This window comes from Gekko japonicus, unplaced genomic scaffold (genome assembly GCF_001447785.1).
Source record: "Gekko japonicus isolate JY-2015 unplaced genomic scaffold, Gekko_japonicus_V1.1 scaffold1390, whole genome shotgun sequence".
Lineage (NCBI taxonomy): Eukaryota > Metazoa > Chordata > Lepidosauria > Squamata > Gekkonidae > Gekko > Gekko japonicus.
Genome location: NW_015161994.1, coordinates 93,542 through 117,618, shown reverse-complemented (window position 1 = coordinate 117,618; position 24,077 = coordinate 93,542). Strand labels below are relative to the sequence as shown.

General features: G+C 48.4%; 1 protein-coding gene across 1 annotated transcript in view; it reads left to right on the top strand.

Annotated features, from left to right (window-relative positions):
• ARMC2 (armadillo repeat containing 2) overlaps positions 1–24,077 on the top strand; it is a 118,394-nt gene that overhangs the window by 73,065 nt on the left and 21,252 nt on the right. The window contains exon 12 of the mRNA XM_015405401.1: positions 18,625–18,724. Within this exon, the coding sequence (XP_015260887.1) occupies positions 18,625–18,724 (100 nt within the window). The remainder of the gene's footprint in view (positions 1–18,624; positions 18,725–24,077) is intronic.

Here is a 24,077-nt window from a genome sequence, read left to right as displayed (position 1 = left end):
GTGAACACCGAATTGAGGATCACTTCCCGTTGGCTGTCGTGTTGGGGGAGGCGTGATAGCGCGTCAGCTAACGAATTGGCCGAGCCAGGGAAATGGTGAAGTGTGAACTGGAACTTAGAGAAGAAATCAGCCCACCTAAGCTGTTTAGCGTTAAGGCACCGGGGCGTTTTGAGAGTCTCTAAGTTCTTATGGTCTGTCCATACCTCAAATGGGACCCTAGCCCCCTCAAGCCAATGTCTCCATGTAGAAAGCGTGAGTTTTATTGCCCCGCCTCCTTTTCCCATACTGACCAGTTCCTCTCCATGTCATTGAATATTTTTGACACGTAAGCCAATGGATGCAACAACCCCCTCTTGTAAGATGCCCCCCCATGGCTACATCAGAAGCGTCAGTTTGTACAATGAACTTTTTCGATTCGTCAGGCTGACCCAGAACCGGCTCCGAGGTGAATAGAGCCTTTAGGCGCATGAACGCTTCCTGACATTCCCCAGTCCATGGGGAGCATAAGTTCATGAAGACCCCCGGGCCCCCCTGAAGACCGAAGGGCATCACCAGGTACTCAAATTGGCCGAGTGGGGTGTTGAACGCAGTTTTCGTCTCGTCTCCTTCTTTGATGCGCACACGAAAGTATGCGTCTCTGAGCTCTAACTTGGAAAATATTTTCCCTTTAGCTGCCTCCGTCAGTAGATCTTTAATTAAAGGCATGGGGTAGGCGTTAGTGGAAGACAGTGCATTTAAACTCCGGTAATCTGTGCAGAGTTGTAACCCCCCATCCTTCTTCTTCCGGAAGAGCACCGGAGCCGCATAGGGGGACGAGGCCGGCCTGATGAAACCCCTAGCCAAGTTCTTATCGATGAACTTTCAGAGCTCATCCTTTCCAGCCGGCCTCATTGCATAGATCCGCTCCTTGGGAAGTTTGTGCCCCGGCAAGATTTCAATGCTACAGTCTGAGTGTCAGTACGTCAGCAAGTCATCTGCCTCCTCCTCCCAGAACACCCTGGCCAAGTCCCAGTACTCGGGAGGAATGGAGAGCAGTTCCTCCTGGGCTAAGCATGCTCCAGGGGTTTCTAGGGGGGGTTGGCCCCAAGTAGAGTCCCAGCGGTGCTCTTGGCATTTGGGCGAAATGAATTGCACCCTCCCCTCTTCCCACAGTATGTAAGGATCGTGCCCGTGAAGCCATGGAGCCCCCAAGACGAGGGGGAACCGGGCCATCAGGGTGATCATGAAGGTTCGGGTCTCCCAGTGGTCCCCTGCACCCATCCTCAACGGGACCGTTTCGTATTCACACAGGTCTTTAATGGTAGACCCATCCATTTGTGTGAAAATCAGGGGTTCTTTTAACTTTATTACCCCAGCTTCTAGTCCTGCAACCAAAGAGGGGTTTATCAAGTCTCTCCCAAACCCCGAGTCAATGAGAGCTCTCACCGAGAGCAGTTCCGAGAGCGGGATTAATTAAGGAGACAGTCACGAAAAAGAGGGAGGGATAATTGCTCACCCCATTTGGTGGCTCCGGTTACGGGCCCTGCTGCTCTGCGCCTTCTACAGCAGGACCGAACCGTTTCCCGACGGCTCAGGGTCCTCTCCGCTCGGTTCCTCTCCATCATCCTCAATAGTAGCTTGCAGGGCCTTAGCAAATTTCGGCTTCTCCGTGGGTTTCTTTGCCAGGGTGGTTGGGCGCATCTTCGCTCCTTCGGGTTTTTCCCGGTGCTCTTGTCCTCCGCATTTGGCCGTGAAATGGCCCCGTTCTCCACACCTGAGGCATAAGCCCTGCCGCATGCGTTGCTCCCTCGTAGCATCCGTCTGTTTCGGCGGCTTGGTTTTCGGAGCTTGAGGGACCGGACGTCCCCCAGCCGCAGCTATATCCAAACGTAGAGTTTGCAAGCGGTTTTTTGCACTTTCAGCTTCCTGCATCCAGGCGGGGAGGGAGACTGGGTCAACCAATCTCAAGACCGTCTGCCGGATCTCGGGGTTCAACCCCACTCAGTACAGCTTGGCCAACACTTTGTCAGGCCAATTTTGCACCTTGGCCGCATGCTGCTTGAGCTCAGCTGAGTACTCCCGCACTGATCTGTGCCCTTGCTTTAGGGTGCGCAAGAACGCTCATGCTCTAGGCCCCGCATTTCAATCCTCGAAGTGGGCTTGCAACGCCCACATAAAATCGTCCAAGTTAGTAAGTTCCGAGCATTGGGCATTGTGGAGCCCCACATACCAAGCCGCCGCTGGGCCTCTGAGCCAGGCAGCCACGACATCAATTCGGCTGCTGTTGTCAGGGAACAGGTGGCCCAAGTGATCCACGAATTTCTGCACCCACACCACAAAGTAGGTAGCTCCTCCGGGTTTCCATCAAACGCAGCTTCGATTAAGTCCTTTGGGCGGTGCACTACCTGTCCCCTCGGGCTAGTCGGGTGTGGAGCAGGCGCCGAGGCATTCCCCGGTCCTGGAGGTTGCTCTCCCCCAGGTTGGGCCAGGGCCCCTGGTGCCGGTACTGACAGTCCTGCCGGAACCACTGGGGCTACCGGTGGTGGTTCCCTCACCTCCCGGATGGCCTGGGTCACCAGTTCCGGGATTGCCAGGATGATATCCTCCAGGGTCTGTTGCAGGTGCCATCTCTCTCAATCAGCCACCTCCATTCGCTTAGCCAATTCCAGTCCCCCGTCCGGGGACGCCCAGCCACTCCGGGTCTTCGATTGCTCCGTCACCCAGGAGCTAGCGATCGGTTCGAAGGGAGCCCCGAAGGGGGGCAATCCCGCCGACGTGGTGCAGCCCCTGTCAAACAAACTGTCTCTCGGGGGGCTCCCCGTCAGTACATAAGTTTCTGCTGTTGAGTCTGGGTTGAAGTGGCTCCAACTGGAGCTTGGTCGGTAGCCCGGCCCAGTCTGTTGCCTCGGACCTGGGGGGGGGTCAGGAACAGGTGAGTCGATGAGGACTTCAGGAGAGTCCCCCCCACAGCACTGGTTACTGGCGGAGTCGAAGTCACCGGTACCGAGGCTGTGGTCGCTGGAGTTTTCTCTTCCTCGCCATTCGGCTCCTTAGGAGATGGTTTCCCCTCTCCGTCACTCATCTCGGATTGAGAGAGGCACTGAGATAGGGAATGAAGGATTCCTAACAGAATGTCAGGACCCACAGCAAAACAATGAAGTACACGCTTCCAGGAAGGTTTTACTTTTATTGAAAAGCCATAGATGCAATAACATGAACACTGTTAGGAATGGCGGGCTACCTATGCGCATAATAGGATATAGGGCATTCGTATGCGCCCCCCCAGCAATACCCAATTAGGTGGACTCCCGTGCGGAGGAGATTTCAAGAGCCTCTAATGGTAATGAAGCTGGGAACGAAGAAGCTCCCACGGAAGGTAGACACCACAATCTCCTCCAGTAACTCTTTACAGATAATCGTTGCAGCTGTGAAGCAATTAAGCGCATGGGAAGGAATGCAAAGCAATTAGAAAGCCTCTCCACACTCATGGCAGCTTAGCTGACAGCCGGGCCATGTGTGCCATAAAATGTAACACAAGGTACCGAAGATATAAACTTTATAAAGATGATTTCAGATGCTGAATGGCAATAGCCAGCTTGATCGGATTGGGTGTGATATGCAGAGGGGTAGTAGGAGTAGAGATATTAGCACTGGTAATGAGACAGGAAACCTAGGTCTCAATTTGGTACAAGAGGATTCAGTTTAAGAGGATGCAAAGAATAAATGGAAATAAGTCTGAAGAAGTAAGCAGTGACTCATAAAAGCACGTAATCTACCACAAATTTTGTTAGTCTTTAAAGGTGCTCCTGGACTCTTTTTCTACCGTTATTACAAGCCACAAAATTCAAAAACCAGTGGGGGAACCAGGACATTCAGTTGCTGAGCTAAGAATAGCAGTTCTCTTACAAAGGAATTTCAAAGGGAGATTAGAAAGAGAGACCGCTGAATTGCAACTGATAATGAAGCTCAAGACAGGTTGGACTAAACAACCTAGGTTGGACTAAACAACCTAGGTTGTTTCTCTCATTAACAATGCCTGCTATTGTTATTTGGCATCTGAAATCACTTCACTCTCCAAGATATAAGGACAGATAGACTCCCATTCTAGCTGTATCTGAAGAAGTGAGCTGTGACTCATGAAAGCTCCTACCCTGAGAGAAACATTGTTAGTCTTTAAGGTGCTGCTGGACTCTTGCTCCCTTTCACTAATAAGGAATGAAAGCTGTACTTTAACAGAGCTTCACTGTGCAGATATCAGTGATGGAAGCTTTTTTCAGAATGCTGAGCTAAAAGCAAGAACCTGTTTGCTGTGGCAGTTGAAACAAACAGTTCATTTTTTTAAATTAAATTTTTTAATACTACATCAAAAATACCAAAACCAAGCAGAGTGTAAACACCAAACAGTAAACACTTTGCTTTAAAAATTCTAGCTATATTGAAGTCTGAATCCAAAAGCACTTAAAAAAAAAAGTTTGTAATACTGGAGTATGTTATACTGTTTTATATTCAGAAGCATAACCAAGAAGCATAGGCCGGATTGTTTGGGAGTAAATCCTTCTCAGTCATATATTGAAGGTAAGGGTACCAGGTGCGCTCAAAGAGTGATTTCGTTGTACAAAGATTCGTTTGAGCTATATTTAAAGTGTCACTTATCTTATCCATCAGGAATTGTTCCCACACTTTATTTCTCCAGGCCTCTAAACTTGGAGACTTAGGTGACTTCCAGGCCGCTGCGATGGTGGTTTGTGCCGCCATAAGTAGGTATGATGTTAGCTGTTGTAGCAGTTCTTCATCGTGAGCTGGATCTCTAAGATGTAATAGGATAGCTTTAGGAGAAAGTGGGATGTTCTGTCCTGTTATTTTCGAAATTTCGGAGATTATCTGCAGCCAGAAGCTTTGCACATGAGGACATTGCCACCAGCAATGTATGTAATCTCCTACCGCCCCACAGTTTTTCCAACACAATGGTGAGTATGCCTTATTCATGTGGTTTAGGCGACTAGGGGTGTAGTACCATCAGGAAACTATTTTTAAAAATTGCATTCTTACTTTAAAGATTTTTGATTTATTGGCTTTAGATGACCAAATCTGAGACCATTGTTGTTCAGACAGTTCAGTTTGTAAATCTCGTTGCCAGGAACAAACAGTTCATGAAAGCACAGTCACAGGGGTCCTGGGTAAAGTTGGCAAGTCAGTGGTTAGTAGGGGTGCCAACCTCCATACAGAGCCTGGAGATCTCCTGGAATTAACACAATTTCCAGACTACATCAGTTCCCCTGGAGAGATCAGAACACTGGCCCCCTCATGTAATAATCCCAGGTAGGCTGGCTAAACTCACTTTCAGGAAATCACATGATCTCTGCTCATGCTCAGAAATGCCCTCTGCCTTGCAATCCCTGTACAAGACCTTTGTGATTAAAAATAAGTGCCGTTAGTGGACTTGGTGAGGCTCAGACTAAATCCTAAAACTGGCACTGGGGTGGGGTTTTAGATAGTATTTTACATATAACTCTAATTTATTTTATGTAAAACATTTTTATGTCACCTTTCCACCCAGTCAGGGTCCCCATGTATCAGTACATAACAACAGAGACAACATCTGAATCTTCTAAGGGGGTGGGACATTTTGGACAGCTAAGAAGCAGGCAGTGAAGAGGATGTCAGTTTCTCCTTCTTGGTAGAGTAACACTACCACTGAACATGGAAATTCCATCTAGCCAGTTTGACACAGGGTTGCCAAGTCTGAGCTGATAAATTCCTGGAGATTTGGGGGCAGATCTTTGGGACGGCAGGCTATGGGGAGGGGAGTAACCTCAGCATGGTATCAAGCCAGAGTCCAATCTCCAAAGCAGCTATTTTCTTCACACATACCTTCCCTCGACAGGCTAGCTGGCAGACCCATGAGGGGCGCCTGGCCAGTTGCCAAGGGGGAGAAAAAGAGGTTGCTTACCTGTAACTGGTGATCTTCGAGTGGTCATCTGTGCATTTATGCCCATGGGAGATTAGCGAGCAGTGGCCTACCTGGAGGAGGGTGCTGGCAGGTCATTACTGCGAAGCTGAGGATAAGATGTGACATCCCATGTTGGTACAAGAGTTCTTTCGGACATCTAGGGCGTAGTGCCTTATGAACGTGTTAGGCGTAGCCCACATAGCGGCTCTGCAAATGTCCATTAAGGGAACTTCCTGGAGGAAGGCAGTTGAGGCTGCAACAGCTCGGGTTGAATGAGCCCTGATAGGGCCAGGCAATGGCTGCTTAGCGATAAGATAGCAGAGGCGGATGAGACCTACAATCCACCTTGACAAACGCTGAGGCATGATGCGAGTTCCCAGCCTTGCTGGGGCATACGAAATGAACAGTTGACAGTCTCGTCTTGTTGGACGGGTTCTGTTTAGGTAGAACAGAAGCGCACGCTTCGTATCCAAGGTGTGTAACAGCCTCTCCTCTGGGGATGTCGGAGCAGGGAAGAAATCCGGGAGGAAGACCTTTGCCTGTAGGTAAAATTCTGACACTACCTTTGGCAGGAATGAGATGTCAGGTACAAGGTGGACGCCGTCTGGCAAAAATGACAAGTAAGGAGTGTCATGTCTGAAAGCCAGTATTTCTCCAACTCGCCTCGCTGAAGTGACAGCCACCAGAAAGGCTGTTTTCCAGGACAGAAATTTCATGTCGCAAGAGCGGCTCAAAGGGTTTCCTGGAGAGTTGGCGAAGAACCAGGGGAAGGTCCCAGGGGACAACAGGACTTTTGATGGGAGGGTAAAGGTGTAATAGTCCCTTCAAAAAGCATTTAGAAGGGGGATGCGAGAACAGTGTGCATCCTTCAACTTGAACATGGTGTGCTGAAAGTGCAGCCTAATAAACATTTAACGAGGAATATGACAGTCCCGAGTCAGCGAGAGACAGGAGGAATTCGAAAACCTTCTGCGGAGGTGGCTTGAGGGGCATCTTTGCCCAAGGAGGAACAAAACCTTAGCCACTTGTAATGATAAGATTTTCGTGTAGTGGACTTTCTGGAGTTTAGCAAGACATTTGCTATGTGGGAGGAAAAGCTGTTGAGGCCACTCTCCAGGCTGTCAACCTCATTCGTGGCACGTCGTGGTATAGGAGAGGGGACTCGGTTAGGAACAGAAGGTCTTGTACTGGAGGAAATTGGTGGTAGACCCCTGTTGACAGATTGAGGATGGTTGAGAACCATGGTTGCCTCGGCCACCATGGGGTTATGAGGATGCAGTCCACTCTGTCGCTGATGATTTTGCAGACCACTCTCAGAAGTAGAAGCAGTGGAGGGAAGAGGAAGGGAAATTCTCTGGACCATCCCCTAAAGACTGTGGGTCCCTGCCCCCTCGGCTGCAGAACAGAGGACACTTTTTGTTCGCCCTGGTGGTGAAAACATCTATCTGGGGGAGCCCCCACTTGCGGAAGAGTGGAAGAAGGTAAGTTGGATTCATTTCCCACTCGTGCAGACTGAGTCCTGCCCGACTCAGGTGGTCTGCCTGCACATTCACGTGCCTCGGGATGTGTGTGGCGACTATGAAGACGTTGTGGGTGATGCAGAAGTCCCATAACCGAAGGGCGAGGTTGCAGAGGCATTGGGAGACAGTGCCCCCTTGTTTGTTTACATTACTGAGAGCAGTAGTATTGTCCGTGAGGACTGTGACACACTTTCCCTTGATCAGGGGCAGGAAACTGGTGATAGCGAACTGTATCGCAAGCAGTTCCAGAAAATTGATGTGCCGGTTCCGTTTCTGTGTGTTCCATCTGCCTCCGACACAAAGTCCCATCATGTGGGCGCCCCAGCCCGAGAGAGAGGCATCTGTAGTCAGGGTAATTTGGGGTGATGGAGGATGGAAGGGTGCTTCCTGGAAAAGATTGGAAGGGGCGGTCCACCAAAGTAAAGAGTCCCATAATTTGACAGCCGGGGATAGGTGGGTTGAGTGTGTGTATCGCTCTGGATTGAAATTGCGGATAAACCAGAGTTGCAGGTGGCGCATTCTCAACTTGGCAAAAACCAGGACTGATGTAGTAGCGGCCAAGAGGCCGAGTAGCCTTTGTATTTGGAAGGCCGTCACTGAAGGTCGAATATGCATGACAGTGACTAGATTGACGATGTCGGCGGCTCTGTTTTGTGGTAGGTAGGCTGTGCAATTTGTGGAGTCCAGTAGCACACCGATGTAGTGTATTTTCTGGACCGGTTGAAGTTGAGACTTCTCCAGATTTACTTGCAGACCCAAGTTTCCCAGGAGGGCTAGCGTCTCGTTGATGTTTGAGACTAGGGCGTCCCTGGAAGTCGCAACCAAGAGCCAATCGTCGATGTATGGGTAGATGGAGATACCCTTGAGACGAAGGAAGGCCACGACCACCACCATCGTCTTTGTGAAGACTCTCGGTGCACTTGAAAGACCGAATGGCAGAGCTGCATATTGGTAGTGATGTTGACCAATTGCGAAGCATAGGTATTGGCGGTGGGACAGGTGGATGGTGAGGTGGAAGTACGCGTCTTGGAGGTCGAGGGTGGCCATCCAGATGTTCTTCTGGAGAAGTGGCAGAATCTGCTGCAAGGACACCATGCGGAAGCAGTGGTAGCTCACAAAGCAGTTTAGTGCCCGTAAATCTAAGATTGGTCGAATGCCTCCATCCCTCTTTGGAACGGTGAAATAGTGGGAATAGAATCTCCTGCCCTGTAGATGCAGTGGCACCGGCTCGATGGCTCCCTTGTGCAGAAGGACAGACACTTCTTCCGGAAGGGCTGTAGAAGGGGGTGTGGAGACAAAGACAGGAGTAATGGGGTTCTGAATGAATTCTATGTGGTAACCCTAAGTCAAGATGGACAGCACCCATTCATCTGTAGTGATGAGGTGCCAAGTTTGGAGGAAGGGGGTTAGACGGGTTGGATGTGACTGGAAGACATGGAAGTCAAAAACCCTGCTTGGTAGGATTTTCCCTGGATATGGCGCAGTGACGGGCAGTTATTTTGGGATACTCCCAAGCTGCTGGATCCTCTTTTCGTTCTTTTTGAAGTTCCCCGGCCTTTCCAGCTGGGGGAGCTTTGTTTCGGAGGGAGAGCAGATAGCAAGAGGGTTGTTTTCGGCCACACACACACATGGAATGTGTGTGGGAGAGGCCGTTTTTGCTTTGATGCAGGAGCGAGCGATGGAGCAAAAAACATGGTCGTCATGTTTTTGCATAGCTGCAGCCATCCATTTTAAAGACCAACTATTTTTCTAACATGACAAGAATTACAACAAGAATGAAGAAGATAGGATTTATAGGAAGACCAAGTGTATTTCAACCATAACAAGGCAATTAACTGTTAAAATACCCCTTTTGAACTCTTTTTTTTATCTTCTTCTAAAATTGGGAAAGCGGCTGGTGTGAGAAAGGAGAATGAAGTTTGTCTGAGTGATTTATGGGGGTAAGAAGATAACTTTACTCATTTAAACTGATCTTAAAAATACCGTTTGCAGGATATTTGAACTGTTGCCAAGGCTTTCTTCTTTATAACTGTCCTGAGTTACAGTGGCTAATTTAAAAGAAATAAGAAAAAAACAAACGGCGAGGACATGGAGGAACGACAGGACTTAGAAAATTTGGAAATTGTCCAATTTACTGTGGAGCAATTTAAAAAGGTATTGCTAGATGAATTTCAAAGCGCCTTTAATGAGGTTTTTAAGAGTTTATTGGAGAAACCTCAGAACGTACTTGCAGATTGTGATGGGGGAAAAGAGGAGAATCAATCAGAGCCCCAGCAGTATACTGTGGAAGACGGGATCAGAAGGCAAAGTCCCACTATGCAGGAAACATTGGCTCCACGTAAGACAGGATTTGAGAAAGTCAGTGTACAAATGCCATACTTAGAAGAACCTTTGGAAAATTTTGTGATGTTGGAGTCAAGGAAAGGAAATTCTTGGGAGTACCTAACAAACAAAAAGGCTAAACTTGTTAAGGCAAAATTAAAGCCTGGTACAAGGAAGCATGACAAGCATGGAAGAAATAATAAAAAACCAAAGAACACTGGACGGAATCCCTCCCTTTTGCACTTTAATTGTAGGAGGGAACAAATGGAAATGGAAGTTCATGTATTTAAAGAGAGAAGACACCTATGCATGGTTGTAAAGAAAAAAAGGATGCAGAAAATCAAGAAAAGATTGGCATATTATAAAGTGGTTTAGTATAAATTATGGGTTAAAGGAAAGATGAAAAAATAGATGTACTTTAGATAGGAACTGTGAGACTCTGTATATACAATGGATTTATAGTATAATGGGTGATGTTTAAAATGGGCAAATAAGGTAATTAACAATTTCTGTAAAGTAGCTAATACATTCTCAAGTTTGGCATGTTAAAATAGCTATTTCTTAGTACTATTGGAGAAAATGGGTTTTAGTTGATGGGGTTTTTTACAATAACATTAAGAGAATTTATTAGATGTTTGTTCTGTTTTTTCTTTTTCTTTTGTTGTTGTTGAAATGTTGCTATGAATTATAGACAGATAAAAAATAAGTATTTGAATTTAATTTTCAATTTTTGTTTTTTTCTTTCTTTTTGTTTAATACGGCTAGAAATACACTTAGAAATATGATCTGAGATGTGTTGTTGGAAATGTGGAACCAGTTATGTTAGAATTTTGTGTTGCGGTTATGATAAGATATGGCGGTCTTCTTTTTTGTGTGTTTGTAGATGTCTGTGTATTGTCGTGGTTTGTCTTCTGGCAATTGACTATCTGTGGCTGCGGTCACACGCAACATTAGCCACGCAAGAGATACGGAAGACAAGCGGAGTTTCCGGTCGCGATCTCACCAGCACATCTGGGAAGCGTAGCGCTTCCGTGGCACAACTGAGGCTTCCTGCCGAAAAAGCGCAGCAAAAAACTAGTACCTTGGAGGTACTAGTTTCCAGAAACTGCGGGGCAAGGGCGGGCGTCTGATCGCGTTTCCGGTGGTATCCGGCGCCCGCCCATGTCCCCTTGCGGAAAAGGGTTTTTTTCCCCCCACGTCTCCGTGGATGCGCACACGCACCCAACGGAGCATGCGCATTCGTAGTGTACACAAAAAAAGAAAACCAGTTAAACTAGTTCGCCGCTTCTTCATTGCGCGCAGGCGTGTGTTGTGATCGGCACCTCTCCCTTGCCATGGAACCTCCACAGTACCTCCACAGAACCTCCACAGTAGGTTTGATCGCTTTACTGCATGTTAGTTTGCCCCGGGGCAAACAGCCACACTTCTCCTCTGCAGTTTCCTGCCCGTGTGACAGGGGCCAATAATACTATTTTATTTTTTTTAAAAAAAACCTGCTTGGCAGACTTGCCGGCTTACTGCGGGAGGATTGTTGTCCCGATCCAAATTTAGGTTTTTGAAATGTGGGCTTCTGGCCTCCAGAGGATGTACGTGGCCTCCATTTCCAGTCAGGAGACTGACGGTTTGGGGTATGTTTTTGCCAGGGTCTAGACCAGGGATGAGGCCGGTATTGCTGCCTCGTGGATGAAGAAACGCCCAGAGCATGAGAAGCCTTTATGCTTTTATCCATATCTTGTAATATGGTGTCTGTGGTACTATTAAACAGGCCAAGGCCATCGAAGGTAAAGAAAGAGGTACTTTTCTCCCTTTCTCACAATACAAGAACTCGTGGGCACTCCATGAAACTGCAGAGCGGTCGGGTTAGAACGGATAAAAGGAAGTACTTCTTCACCCAAAGAGTGATTAACACATGGAATTCACTGCCACAGGAAGTGGTGGGTGCTACAAGCATGGACGGCTTCAAAAGGGAATTAGATAAGCATATGGAGCAGAGGTCCATCAGTGGCTATTAGCCACAAGGTATAGCTAGGGGCTCTGGGGCAAGTGATGCTCTGTCTTCTTGGTGCTTGGGGGGGGGGTCAACAGTGGGAGGGCTTCTAATGTCCTGGCCCCACTGCTGGACCTTCTGATGGCACTGGTATTTCTGGCCACTGTGTGACACAGAGTGTTGGACTGGATGGGCCTTTGGCCTGATCCAACATTGGCGTCTCTTATGTTCTTATGTTCTTATGAAGGAGAGGTCCTCTACGTAGCCCTTAATGGTCTGGGGCCTGTCTACCTGAGGGACCGCCTTTCCCTGTATGTTCCCCCGAGGGCACTGAGATCCAAGACACAAAATTGCTTGGTCCCCCTGGCCCTAGGGATGCTAAGTTAACAGCAACAAGAACCAGGGCGTTCTCCCTAGCTGCACCGATGCTATGGAAGCAGCTCCCAAATGAAATTCAAGCTCTGCAGATTCTTCAACAATTCCGTAGAGCAATGAAGACCGAGCTGTTCCAACAAGCGTTCTAACAGTCCTGGCCACACTGACCGTTCCACATAGCACTTTATAACAGATGCCGCCACATTCTAATTTTAATAAGTTGTATTTATTGTATTGCTTTGTATTGTTTTAGATGTGACAATCGGTATTAATTGTATACTGGCAGGAGTATGACCTAGTTATCTGGCTGCAGATTGGTGTTACGTAGCCAGGAATGTCTTCGGAGAGCTATGGCTGAAGCCATTGTCCTTGAGCAGGTGTCTAGGGCATGTTTAGAGGTATTAATTTGTTGTTTTGCCAGCACCATGCCCTCCGTTTGGATGATGTGGGCTGCCCGATGCTTATCTTCTGGAAGGTTTGCCGAGAGCCTCTCCCACAAAGTGTATTGGTATCTACTCATACACGCTAAGTAATTGGTGCTCTTCATTCCTAGTGCTCCAGTAGAGTAGAACTGTCGTCCAAATGCATTTAGCTTTCTGCTCTCCCTGTCTGAAGGGGCAGAATGGATTCTCTTTGACTTGGATGAGGAAGTAACTACCATTGAGTTTGGTTGAGGATGGGCAAATAAGAATTCCGCTCCAGTTTCTTGGACTCTATACATATGGTCCAAGCGAAGTGTGGACACTGGAGCCGATGACGGTTTATCCCATGGAGCTTTAGCTGCCTGTAACAGGACCGTGGACATGTGTAGTGCTATAGCCGTCAATGTATCTAGTTGTACCACATCGAAGACGGCATCTGTAACCTGTGGTTGTGGTTGTATGACTGAAAGGCCAAGGGAGTGGGCCATTCTTTTAATGAGGTCTCTGTAGGAAGTTAAATTATCAGATGGAGATATAGGTTGGTCATCGGCTACTGCCTGGTTCAGAGAAGGCTGGTCAGGGGAGCTGACCGTATCAGCTGGTCAGGGAAGCCCCCGTATCAGAATCCTCATCCGCAGAGTCAGAGGAATCGGGCTCTGGTAATTGTACCGGAGTGGTTTTGATCTGACTGGTTGGATCTGTTGACGGTGGGATAGGGGGACTGGGAGGATGATATTGATCTGGTCGATGTCGAGGAGGGTCATCAGATGGATGATCCGGAGGACGGGAAAGAGATGCTGAGGGTCTCGATCTATGGGGAGACCATGATCTGTGAGCAGAGTAACGATCCCAATCTGAGTAACCTGCTGGAGTCAACCACAGCATGGATGCAGGTGGATAAGCCCCATAGAGATAACGTAGTTGGCGGTGATCCCAGGAAAGAGCAGGAGGTGGGGGGGCAGGAAGCCTCACAGGGATCTACTCCTAGAGCAGGAGCATCTGGGAGACAGTGTAGCATCTCGTCTCCGTGAGCGGCCCCTATTAGCGTGATCATCGATATCAAAAGGCTGATCCTCGCCTAACAGACGGGGACGATGACGTTGAGTGCCTTTAGGGATCTGTCAATGCTGATCTTGGTCAATATTGGCATGGAACTCTGAGACCGTTGATGTTGATGACTGAGCAGAGGGAGAGCAATCCGTGCCCAGGGGATGACTGAGGCTCTCGACATTATCGATGTCGGAGAAAGGACGCATATCGACCAGCGTGTCATGGTCTAGCTGGTATATTGGAGAGTCCATCAGCTGGATGTTCGGTATTGGTGGAGCGACTGGAACCTCTGATGCCAATACTGTTGTTGGAGCGGGGGGCACCTTAGGGGCATTACCCGGTGCAGGACCCGTGACTCTTCCAGACTTCGCCGCCTTTAGGGCCTTAGAGGAACCCTTTTTGGCAGACTTGCGCCCTTTACCTGATTTCTCCTTCCTTTTCACGGGAGTGGACGCTGAAGACTGTGCCGTCGGTACCGAAAACTTTGATGTTGACTGGACGGTGTCGGATGAGGACTTCGATACCGGAGCTGTCGATGTCGATGGTTTTACCGGTACTTCTGGATCCATGACGGAAGCGGGATTTAGCACTGATTCCAGTAACGCCACCCTGAGACGCACCGCTCAGTTCCTCCTGGTTTGATTTGAAAACTTGGCACAGTGTCGACAGGACTCTGGTCGGTGCATCTCGCCATGATAAAAAAATGCAAAGGGTGTGGCCATCAGGTGGAGCAAGCTTACTGTTGCATCCCTTACAACATTTGAAAAAGCCCCACGTCTTCTCCATAAAATAAACGAGATGGAGAAGAAAAAGAGGTGGGGGGGCGAAGGCCCAACTGAGGTAAAACGAAAAACTTCCCCCTCAAACTAAACAAAGTCTTTTTTAAAAAGAAAACAACAAATAAGCAAAGGTAAAAGTGGAAAAATAAGAGAAAAACTGAAGAGAAATCCGAAGAGCCTCTGAGGAAAAATAGCTACCAATCTGACTGATGAAAGGAAGGTGCTTCCAGTGCGGTGGAAAGAAAGGGTGGGATGCCCGTGCCCACCCCTCTGGGCATGCGTGGTGGGGTTCCTGCGCATGCCTGTGGTCTGGGCGCAAAAATCCGTTAAGAGCTTGCTACAATACCGATCAATCCAGCACAGCCGCACGTATCCCATGGGTGTGAAGCACAGAGACCATGTCGAAGATGGATGATTCCCCCCCACTCATTCACCCCCCCCACACACACACACACTTCCCCTCAACAGGCTGGCTGGCTGGGACAGACCCATGTAGCTGTAGAGGTTCTGCTGGGAAACACCAGGAGGCTCCTCGACTCGGGGTGTGGGTCATTTTTATTCCCAGTCATTCCAAAGCCCCCCTGGGCAGGTGAAAAAAGAGGGTAGAATTCCTCAAGCACTTTGTGCCCTGGGTGAGCCTGCAGCAAGAAGCACCTGGCTACTTCCCAGCAGCACCGGGCACCCCTGGACTGCTGCCTCCGGCGAAGAAGAGGAGAAGCTGGCAGCTCTCCTTGTGCCTCTGCACACACTGCCCCCTCCCACCCCATGCAGCCCAGCTCCCACCCCACTGCCCCCCTCCCACCCCATGCAGCCCAGCTCCTTCCGCGCCCTCGGAGAACACATGTCAGAGGGTTTCCTCCATCCCCCTCTGTTTCATTCCGATGACCTCCGTTGGAGCAGGGGTTGACTCTGCACTCGAGAGAGCCACTTTCAGAATGAGGCATTCCAGAGAGGAAGGAAATCATCCAAAGCCAAACGTTCTCTGCCAGCCGCCTGGCAGACCCACCCGGGGCACCTGGCCAGTTGCTGAGGTGGAGAAGGATGCTTTCTCCCCCCCCCCCACTCATTCACACACACATACACACCCCTACGGCTCCACAGGCTGGCTGGCAGACCGACATGGGGCGCCTGGCCAGTTGCTGAGTGGGAGAAGGATGCATGCAACCTTCCCCCTGCATCCAGGAGGATGGACATCTTACCTTTGCCCTGTGGCATCAGTGAGGGGCATGCAGCAATGACTCTTCCCGACCAAGTGATCCTCTACCCCAGCCATGGCCAGAATGAGAACTGCCGGGGGGGGGTCTTTTATAGCAAGCATTTGGAGGGCAGGGCCACTCACTGCTAGGAGCCCAGAGGGACTGATCTGCACTAGCGCATCCTGGAGGGAACAAGGGAGTTCTCCATCAGACACAACGCTCTAGCCTTCCTACTCTATGGTACTATCGAAATTAGGAGGAGGAAAGGTTAGAGCATGACATCACCACCACCCCGCCGAATTCTCTCAAATTGGGAGAGGGGTTTGGAAACTAGTGAAACCCCTGCCGCCACCGGGGGGGCTGGCACTGGTTACTCCAGAAGGGGCTCAGTCCCTGCTGGAAAATTTCGGGGATAGCTCAAGCCCCCGAGCCCCTGCGAAGTCTATGCCTATGAGGCTAATCCTCCCCCGGCTTAAAGTGAAAAACCATGTTTAGAATGAACACAATGTCATGTTGATGTTCCCCTTGAATGTGGGGCTTCCTGCTTTCTATGTAGGTAGCAATCCCCGTGTGGAAACAGCCTAAATGCAAAATGAATACTTACTTTTTCCTGGTCCTCCATAGCTGTTAAGCAAATCACTGATGAGTTTATCCCTGTATGCAGAGGTGAACGACACTAACAAGTATGAGAGCCATGTATGAAAATCTTCCAAAGGTTTCTGCAGGAGGCTATTGATAAAACGCTTTGTCCAAGGTGCCATGGCATCATCAACTTTAAAAAGATTTCAGATAAAATGAACAGAGAGAGACCTTTGATCAATGAGATTAGGCTGGGCACAGTATGAGGCAGATCCTTATAACCATCAGATAGCTAAAAAATGTGTAAGTGCTCTCCCTATTCCCTTTCTCCCACAGTCATTGTTGCTTCTTCTTTTGTCTTCCTTTAAAAGCCGTTCCCTGCAGCACCCACTTTCTCCTTCACCTCTGCTTCTTCCTTCTTCCTAGTTCCCTTCTCACAGTCCCACACATGAATGTTTCAGGTGGGTAGCTGTGTTAGTGCGCAGTAGCAGAATAAAGTTAAGGTGGTCCGGTACCATTTTGAAGACCAACAAAACTATTCTGGTTATAATGTGGTCAGCTGAACTTTAGGGACCCAACATAACTACTTGGTCGATTTTCATATCTGGTCTTAAATACAAAAGAGCATTTAGGAAGATAATTTTTGATCTCACTTCCAAACTCTTTCTTTTTAATTTTTTAATTGTGAAAGGTATTTATAGATTTCTCGGTGATGAACCCTTGTGTCAGAATTTTGGTTGGGTTTCAAAGAGGTCTGGTTTCCTTGTTGTTGTCGTTCAGTCATACAGTCAAGTCCGACTCTTCACGACCCCATGGACCTCATCACGCCAGGCCCTCCTGTCTTCTGCTGTCCTCCAGAGTTTGCTTAATTTCATGTTTGTTGCATCGATAACACTGTCTAACCATCTCATCCTTTGCCGTCCCCTTCTTCTTTTACCTTCAATCATTCCCAGCATCAGGGTCTTCTGCAGTGAGCGCTCCCTTCTCATTTGGTGGCCAAAGTACTTGAGTTTCAGCTTCAGGATCTTCCAGTAATTTGGAGAGAACTGATTCAGCTTTCAATTACTATTATCCCCTGAATTAGTATTCATTCATCACAGATCACTATTGTTCTTTGAGGGGAAGGGGCATGAAGTCACAATTGACTTATGGTGACTGTTATAGTAGGAAGGGAGGAATGGTATCTTTCCTTGCTGGGAGACTCCCGTAGGCCAAAGGTTCCCTGGAATACACTCTGGTAAGCAGCCGCCACCACTGAGGACCTCCTGAGAACATCTAGATTGATCTGCTGAGAAGGTACAATAACAAAGTGTCAGGGTAGAAACCCTAGAAAATGCCTTATAATTGACTATATATCACCCATGCCATCTAGCATGCAGGGAAGAGGCTCAGAGAAATGTCCCAGAAAAATACATTTTAGCAAGCAAAGCCAAAAAAAAAAAAAAGTCTTTATGAAAAGGTTTATTATAAAAGGAGGGGGGGGGAGGAAAATGATGGAGTTTTTTTTAAAAAGGGGGGGAAGGGGCAAAACAAAATACAGGGAAAGGGCACCCAAAAACACTGCACAGAGATGTTTAAATAAAAAGCAGTACGGTTGAATGAACTAAGCTAAACACACATCACCTAGACTGTAGCAGATTCCTCAGAGCATTTGCAGAGTTCCTTGCAGCAACAAGAAGGTGGAGGGGACCTTCACCTTTACCCAACCTTTTGTGAACTCAGTTGCCACTGAAAACTGAAGAGAAGGGAAATTTTCAAATGTCCTAATCGTTATGGTCAATGAAATTGGACTGAAGTCTCTATAAGAATGACAAGCTGATGTAGTGAATGGCACACAGAGCCCCATTTCTGATGGGAGAGGCTACTGTTATCAAGTATTTATCAGAGATGTATAAAATACAGTCCCACCTCCATCAAACATCTGGTAATGGCTCTGAACTTCCAGGGCAAATAGGTGGTCTGGTCCAAACTGGATTGTCCTTTATTCAAAAGGGATTAAGTCTGCCAGGATGATCCAGTGTGGAATGGAAGTGAATGGGTCATTCTAATGTAACCCCCCCAGGGGTCCAAGATCCTGAAGACTCTAAGTGGTGCTCTTGCCTTACGGTTTCTGTCACATCATATGGTTTACAAGGCAAGAGAGGAGCAGAGGTGGTTTGCCATCGCCTTCCTCTTCATAGCAACCCAGCACTTCCTTGGTGGTCTCCCATCCAAGTACTAACCAGGGCTAACCCTGCTTAGCTTCCAAGCTCTAGTGAGACTGGGTACCCTGGGCTAAGACTACTGTCATTCTTTTTCATAATTCATATCTATACAGAATTGCACTAGAATAGAGAATATTAGCATTTCGGTATGTGAACTGAACTTGTTTAAAAATTGGGAGGAGAAATATTTAGCTTGAGCAGAGGGAACCTGGACAAGAAAAGTTCTTCTACTCATGTGTATTTCTTTTTTTTAATATATAGCAAACTTTCTTCCTTCAATGATTGCTGCTCAGCTTTGGCAGATTGTTCCAGATGTTACATCTTATTTTTAGCCCTGCTAAACAAACACCCAAAGAAGCAGGTCAGTCCCCCCCCCCATCTTTGTTTTAAATTTTAATCCTCTGATGTGTCTGTGGTGTGTAAATCCATTTTCATTGACCTACTTTCATATACATTTATACGATAAAAATTTTAAATGGTTGACCGCATTTCTAAGTAGTAAATTTTTGAAATGGACTCAACTTAGATTAACAGTTCAGGGAAACATAAAGGACAGTTGATTAACTTATTCTTTGCACAGAGTTGTTGTTTGGATTTGTGTGTGTGTGTTTTTGGGGGGGGGGGGAGACTTTGACACGTGTGTATGTAAGACTCAGGAGTAGGCAATATAACAGCCGTGTGCTGTTTCTGGCCAGAGTAGATTTTTCCTTAAGAAAACCTGTTTTTCCCAAGGCTACAGGTACGCTGCCGTACAGTAGCAGCATGGGGCTGGCAAAGGTGCATGGAGCAAAACCTTAGTCCCAAGGTGTCGTTAGCAGGCACAGAATATAACTGAAGCTGAGAAGATATGAGTCTGGTCAGTGTCTGGATGGAAAAATCACCTGAGAACTAGCTTACCATTTCCTAGTTTTCTTTCCCTTTTTTGCTTTTTTATTGTTTGGCTGTCAGTCCCCATCCCCCCCAATCTTGGGCAGCGGTTTAGGGGCTGGGAGACTACTGCCTTTTTAAAAGGCTTGGGTGGGGAATCCCATCAGGGAGACCCACTCACCTTTGGCTCCTACTCGTGAGTAGGGAAGGCCAAGAGGGAACAACTTCTCAGACGCCTTTCGGAGCCTGGTCGGGTGCACCACACAGCTGCTTGTCGTCTGCAGTGCCTTCCTCCAGTTGAGCTCCTGAGTCCCGATAAGGTGAAGGGACTTTTTCTTTTCAAGGAAACAGGAGGGTCTCATCCCCTCCCCCCATCCAAGAAAACCCAGGAAATTTCTCCAGTGGAGGCCCAAGTGGGTCTTTCTGAGCATGCACCTGTCAGAACCCACAGCCAACAACATAGTACACGCTTCTCAGGAAAGGTAATACTTTATTGAAGAGCTATAGATGCATTAACATAGGCACTGTTAAGAATTACCATGGGCATAATAGGATATAGGGAATTCGTATGCACCCCCCACTGCCCTGGCCAATTAGCCACCCTCCCGCGTGCGGAAGATAGAGCTTCGGCCGTTAAGCGCTGAAGCTGGGAACGAAACACTCTCTCACGGTCCCCAAGAAAACCAGACATCAGCATCCCCACCTGCAATACTTAGAGATAAGCGTTGTAGCAGCAAAGAAGCTCTCCGTAGATAGTGGATTTTTCACAATGATAGGGTGCTTCTGCGCCCCAATCCAGTTTTTGTCCCAAAGGTTAATACTTCCTTTCATAGGTCGGAGGAACTGATCCTTCCTTCATTCTGCCCTAATCCTAAACATCCCCAGGAAAAGGAATGGCACTGTTTAGATTGGGTGGCCAAACTTGCCTCATGTAAGAGCCACATAGACTAAATGTCAGATGCTCGAGAGCTGCAAGTGGACTTTGGAGGAAGAAGCAGGTTTGAGGGAGTGGTCTGAAAGTGACATCACAGGAAGGGGTTAGGTTTCAGTGCAGGATGTGACATCATCAGAAGGGGTGGGGCTTAGGAAGTGACATCACCTGACTGTTGACCTGGAAGTTACATCACAGGACATGACATCATAAAGTGATGTCACATCCTTGCTAGGCATCACCCCCAAAGGCTCCTGGCTGACCCCCAAAGTCCCCCTTGTCAATAATCTGATTCAACATAGCCCTCTTTTTGTATTTTGTGTTTCTTTTTTTTTGTAATCTTGTTCCTATGTTTTGTAATGTTTTGGGTTTTTTTTCTTTTTTGTAATTGAGGGGGTCGTTTGAAAAAATTAATAAAATTATTTTAAAAACATTTGCTGTGATCATACTGTTATCTATTCAACCTCATACAGATGGACTTTTCTCTGTTAATTTTACCCTGTAAATCTGAGTTTTGAACTCTCAAACTCTTATTCAGGAATTTTAATCTTCTATCCCCCCCCTTTTTGTTTTGTTCTAACATTAGTTAAGAAGAGAGGGAGGGAGGAGAGAAGTGGGGGAACAGCAAATAGATGGGAGGCAGGCAGGCAGGCAGGCAGGCAGGCAGGCAGGCAGGAAGGAAGGAAGGAAGGAAGGAAGGAAGGACAAATTGCTATCTGGCAGCTTCAGGGCAGTCATTCAAAACTGACTCAAGTGTCAGAGGGTCTAATGAACTGAATCTCCTGATATGGCTATTAAAAATGGAAAGATTCTTGAGCAACTATAACACTGTTTTTTTTCATTGGGGAGAGAAGAAAGAAAGAAGGAGGGAGGGAGGGGAGAGATGGAAAGAAAGAAAATAGATGGTGTCATGACCCCAGCCGGTTGTCACCTTCTGCCGCCGCCACCCTGGATGGAGGTCCCTTGAGAAGGCCCAGGGTACCTTTCCAAGCCCCTTCAAATTGCCCCTTTGTAGCCGAGAACGTAAGTGTGATAACCCGGCAGAGAAACGGTGAAACAAAAAGGGTTTATTATTACAGTACTGGGCAGGGGAAAAACAAGACAAGACAAGGGACTTTAAAATACATAACAGTGTTGAAAGGCCAAAAGAAACACAAAGCTAACGCAGCTGCCTATTACTCCTTAACTGTTACTACTCAAGCCCTACAGCTCTCTTAAGCCAGGCTTCTATCTCCTGTACTCACTGTCCCCAGTGAGGGATCTTTCTCTTAGACCAGTCTCCTCAGCTTAGCTCTGTGAGAGGCAAAGACCACAGAGAGGAAAAGAACCACAGTTTAACTGACCACCAAGTATATAAAAAATCCCCTCAGAGAATTCCTGGATCCCCATTGGTCACAGCTGGTGCAAAGCATTGTGGGGATTGTAGGCTGTCTGCTTCCCACTCCCAGGCAGGTCTCTTAGGCCTCACTAGGCCCAGTCCTGCACAGATCTCTAGAGGCCTACACAGATCGTAACAGATGGGGAGAGAGGAAAGAAAGAAAGAAAGAAAGAAAGAAAAAAATAAAGGGAGGGAGGGAGGGAGGGAGGGAGGGAGGGATAAAAAGAAAGCAAATAGATGGGAGAGAGAAGTGAAAGACAGAAAGAAGAAAGAAAGGAAAGTCAGGCTGCAAGGGATGCAGCCTGAAGTGTGTGGGGGGCAGCAGCTTCCCAGCCTCTCCTTGCTTCCAGCTCTCATACACCTCAACAAAGTGAAAGAGAGACAAAAAGAGAATAAGAGAGAAAGCCCCCCCTCCCTCATTGACTTCAGGAGAAAGTGAGCCCCAGGATCTTCTGTGCCGCTGGAACAACGTGCTCCATGCAGCTCCTGGGGTTCACTTTCTCCTGCAGCCCAGTTTAAACCGCAGGAGAAAGCTAGCCACTCACTCCTGATGGCTCTGGCAACAGAGGCCAGCCTGCCACATTGCCAGCCCAGGGCTCCCTCCCTAACTTCCCCCCACCTCCCTTCTTGCCCAGCTCTCCTCCCCAACCTCCATCCTCTCCACCAACTGGCAGGCAGGCATCCTCTGGTCCCTGCTCTGCTACCTCCCCCGCCTGGACCTGCATGATGGCTGAGAGCGGGAAACAAACAGCAGCATGAGGCCTCAGGAAGGGTGACCATCCACCCAGGCACCCTGAGGTTGGCAATCCTGCATGGATGCCGGCCTCCCCCCACCCGATCTCCCCACATGGCTGCTCAAGGCAAGCCTCACAGGGGAAGAAAATGAGTGGCATGAGGCCCCAGGAAGGGCACCCAGCTGCCCAGCCGCCCCGAGGCTGGCAGCCTTGCACAGTTGCTGGCTTCCCCCCCACCCCATCTCCCCACATGGCTGCTTGCAAAGTGTGGGGGGAGGACATGGGTATTTTTTTTTGGCAAGGCTTAGGAGCCACAACAGAGGGTTCCAAGAGCCACATGCGGCTTGCGAGCTGCAGTTTGCAGACTGCCCTACTCTGAACCACTGGAGAATGGAAGACTGGCCTCACTTATTGTGAATCCTCCTTCTTAGTGGTCCTGGAGTGGGGCAGTCTCTTCCCACTTAAGGGGAGACATCGGTCATCACAGAGGGCTCTTGCACTGGTTCAGGTGTACTGTTTCTGTAATGTATTCAATAAGCTGCCATTGAATGCATAATGTGTTATGAAAACATCTAATTGAAATGCTATGTTAAGCTTCGTCCTGGGCTAGGATCCAAATACATCCAATCACATTGCTAGCCCAGGAAGCACCTAACCAATCACTACCAACAAGCTCCCTGAGCGGGAATGTCCGTGATTGGTCCTTATGTATGCAACCTTATTGGTTGGTAGTTGTACAGTAGGCGTGGCTACATTAGCCGGGAGAGTTTAAAAGCAGAACAGCTGCAATGTAAAAGCTGTTCTGGCTATCAGATGTTGATCCGTGTTGGAGTTGTGTTTGAGTTGATAAAGCTGAATCTTTGCTGAATCACTCTCCGACTACTTTGTTAAGCGAGCGACTTAACAATTGGTGATGAGGATGGGATATTAGTGCGGGTAGGCAGCCCCGCTAAACAATCCCACGACGGACAACAGCGGGCATCGCGCCGTGGCCGATCAGCAGCAGGCACCGCCAGATCTGGTGGAAGCGCCTGTCAGCATGGCCAATAGTCAGAAGTTCGAGGCATTAGAACCTACCACCGAGGACTGGGACGCTTACCTGACACGGTTCTTGCGGCAAGAGCGGCAAGAGCTCTTGCGGCAAGAGCGTTTTTGACATTGCCCGGTCGCTGGTAGCACCAGCGGACATCAAGACGGTTCCGTTCAAGGACCTTACAGAGAAGTTGAAAGTGGCCGAGTCAGTGGCCGAGTATGTAGCGGCATTGCGTAAGGCTGCAAGACCCTGCAACTTCGCAAACAGCGGGCATCGCGCCGTGGCCGATCAGCAGCAGGCACCGCCAGATCTGGGGGAAGCGCCTGTCAGCATGGCCAATAGTCAGAAGTTCGAGGCATTCGAACCTATCACCGAGGACTGGGACGCTTACCTGACACGGTTCGAGTTCCACCTCGAGGCGAACGACATTGCAACTGAAGAGAAGAAGCAGGCAACACTCCTGAGCTCTTGCGGCAAGAGCGTTTTTGACATTGCCCGGTCGCTGGTAGCACCAGCGGACATCAAGACGGTTCCGTTCAAGGACCTTACAGAGAAGTTGAAAGTGCACTTCTCTCCTCAGCCATCAGAGATTGCCTTCCGGCATGCCTTCTATAAAAGAGCTCAGGCAACTAACGAGTCGGTGGCCGAGTATGTAGCGGCATTGCGTAAGGCTGCAAGACCCTGCAACTTCGCAAACATCGAAGAGGCCCTCCGAGACCGGCTGGTGTGCAGCATGAGGGATGAAAGGCTGCAACAGCGGTTGTTCACCCG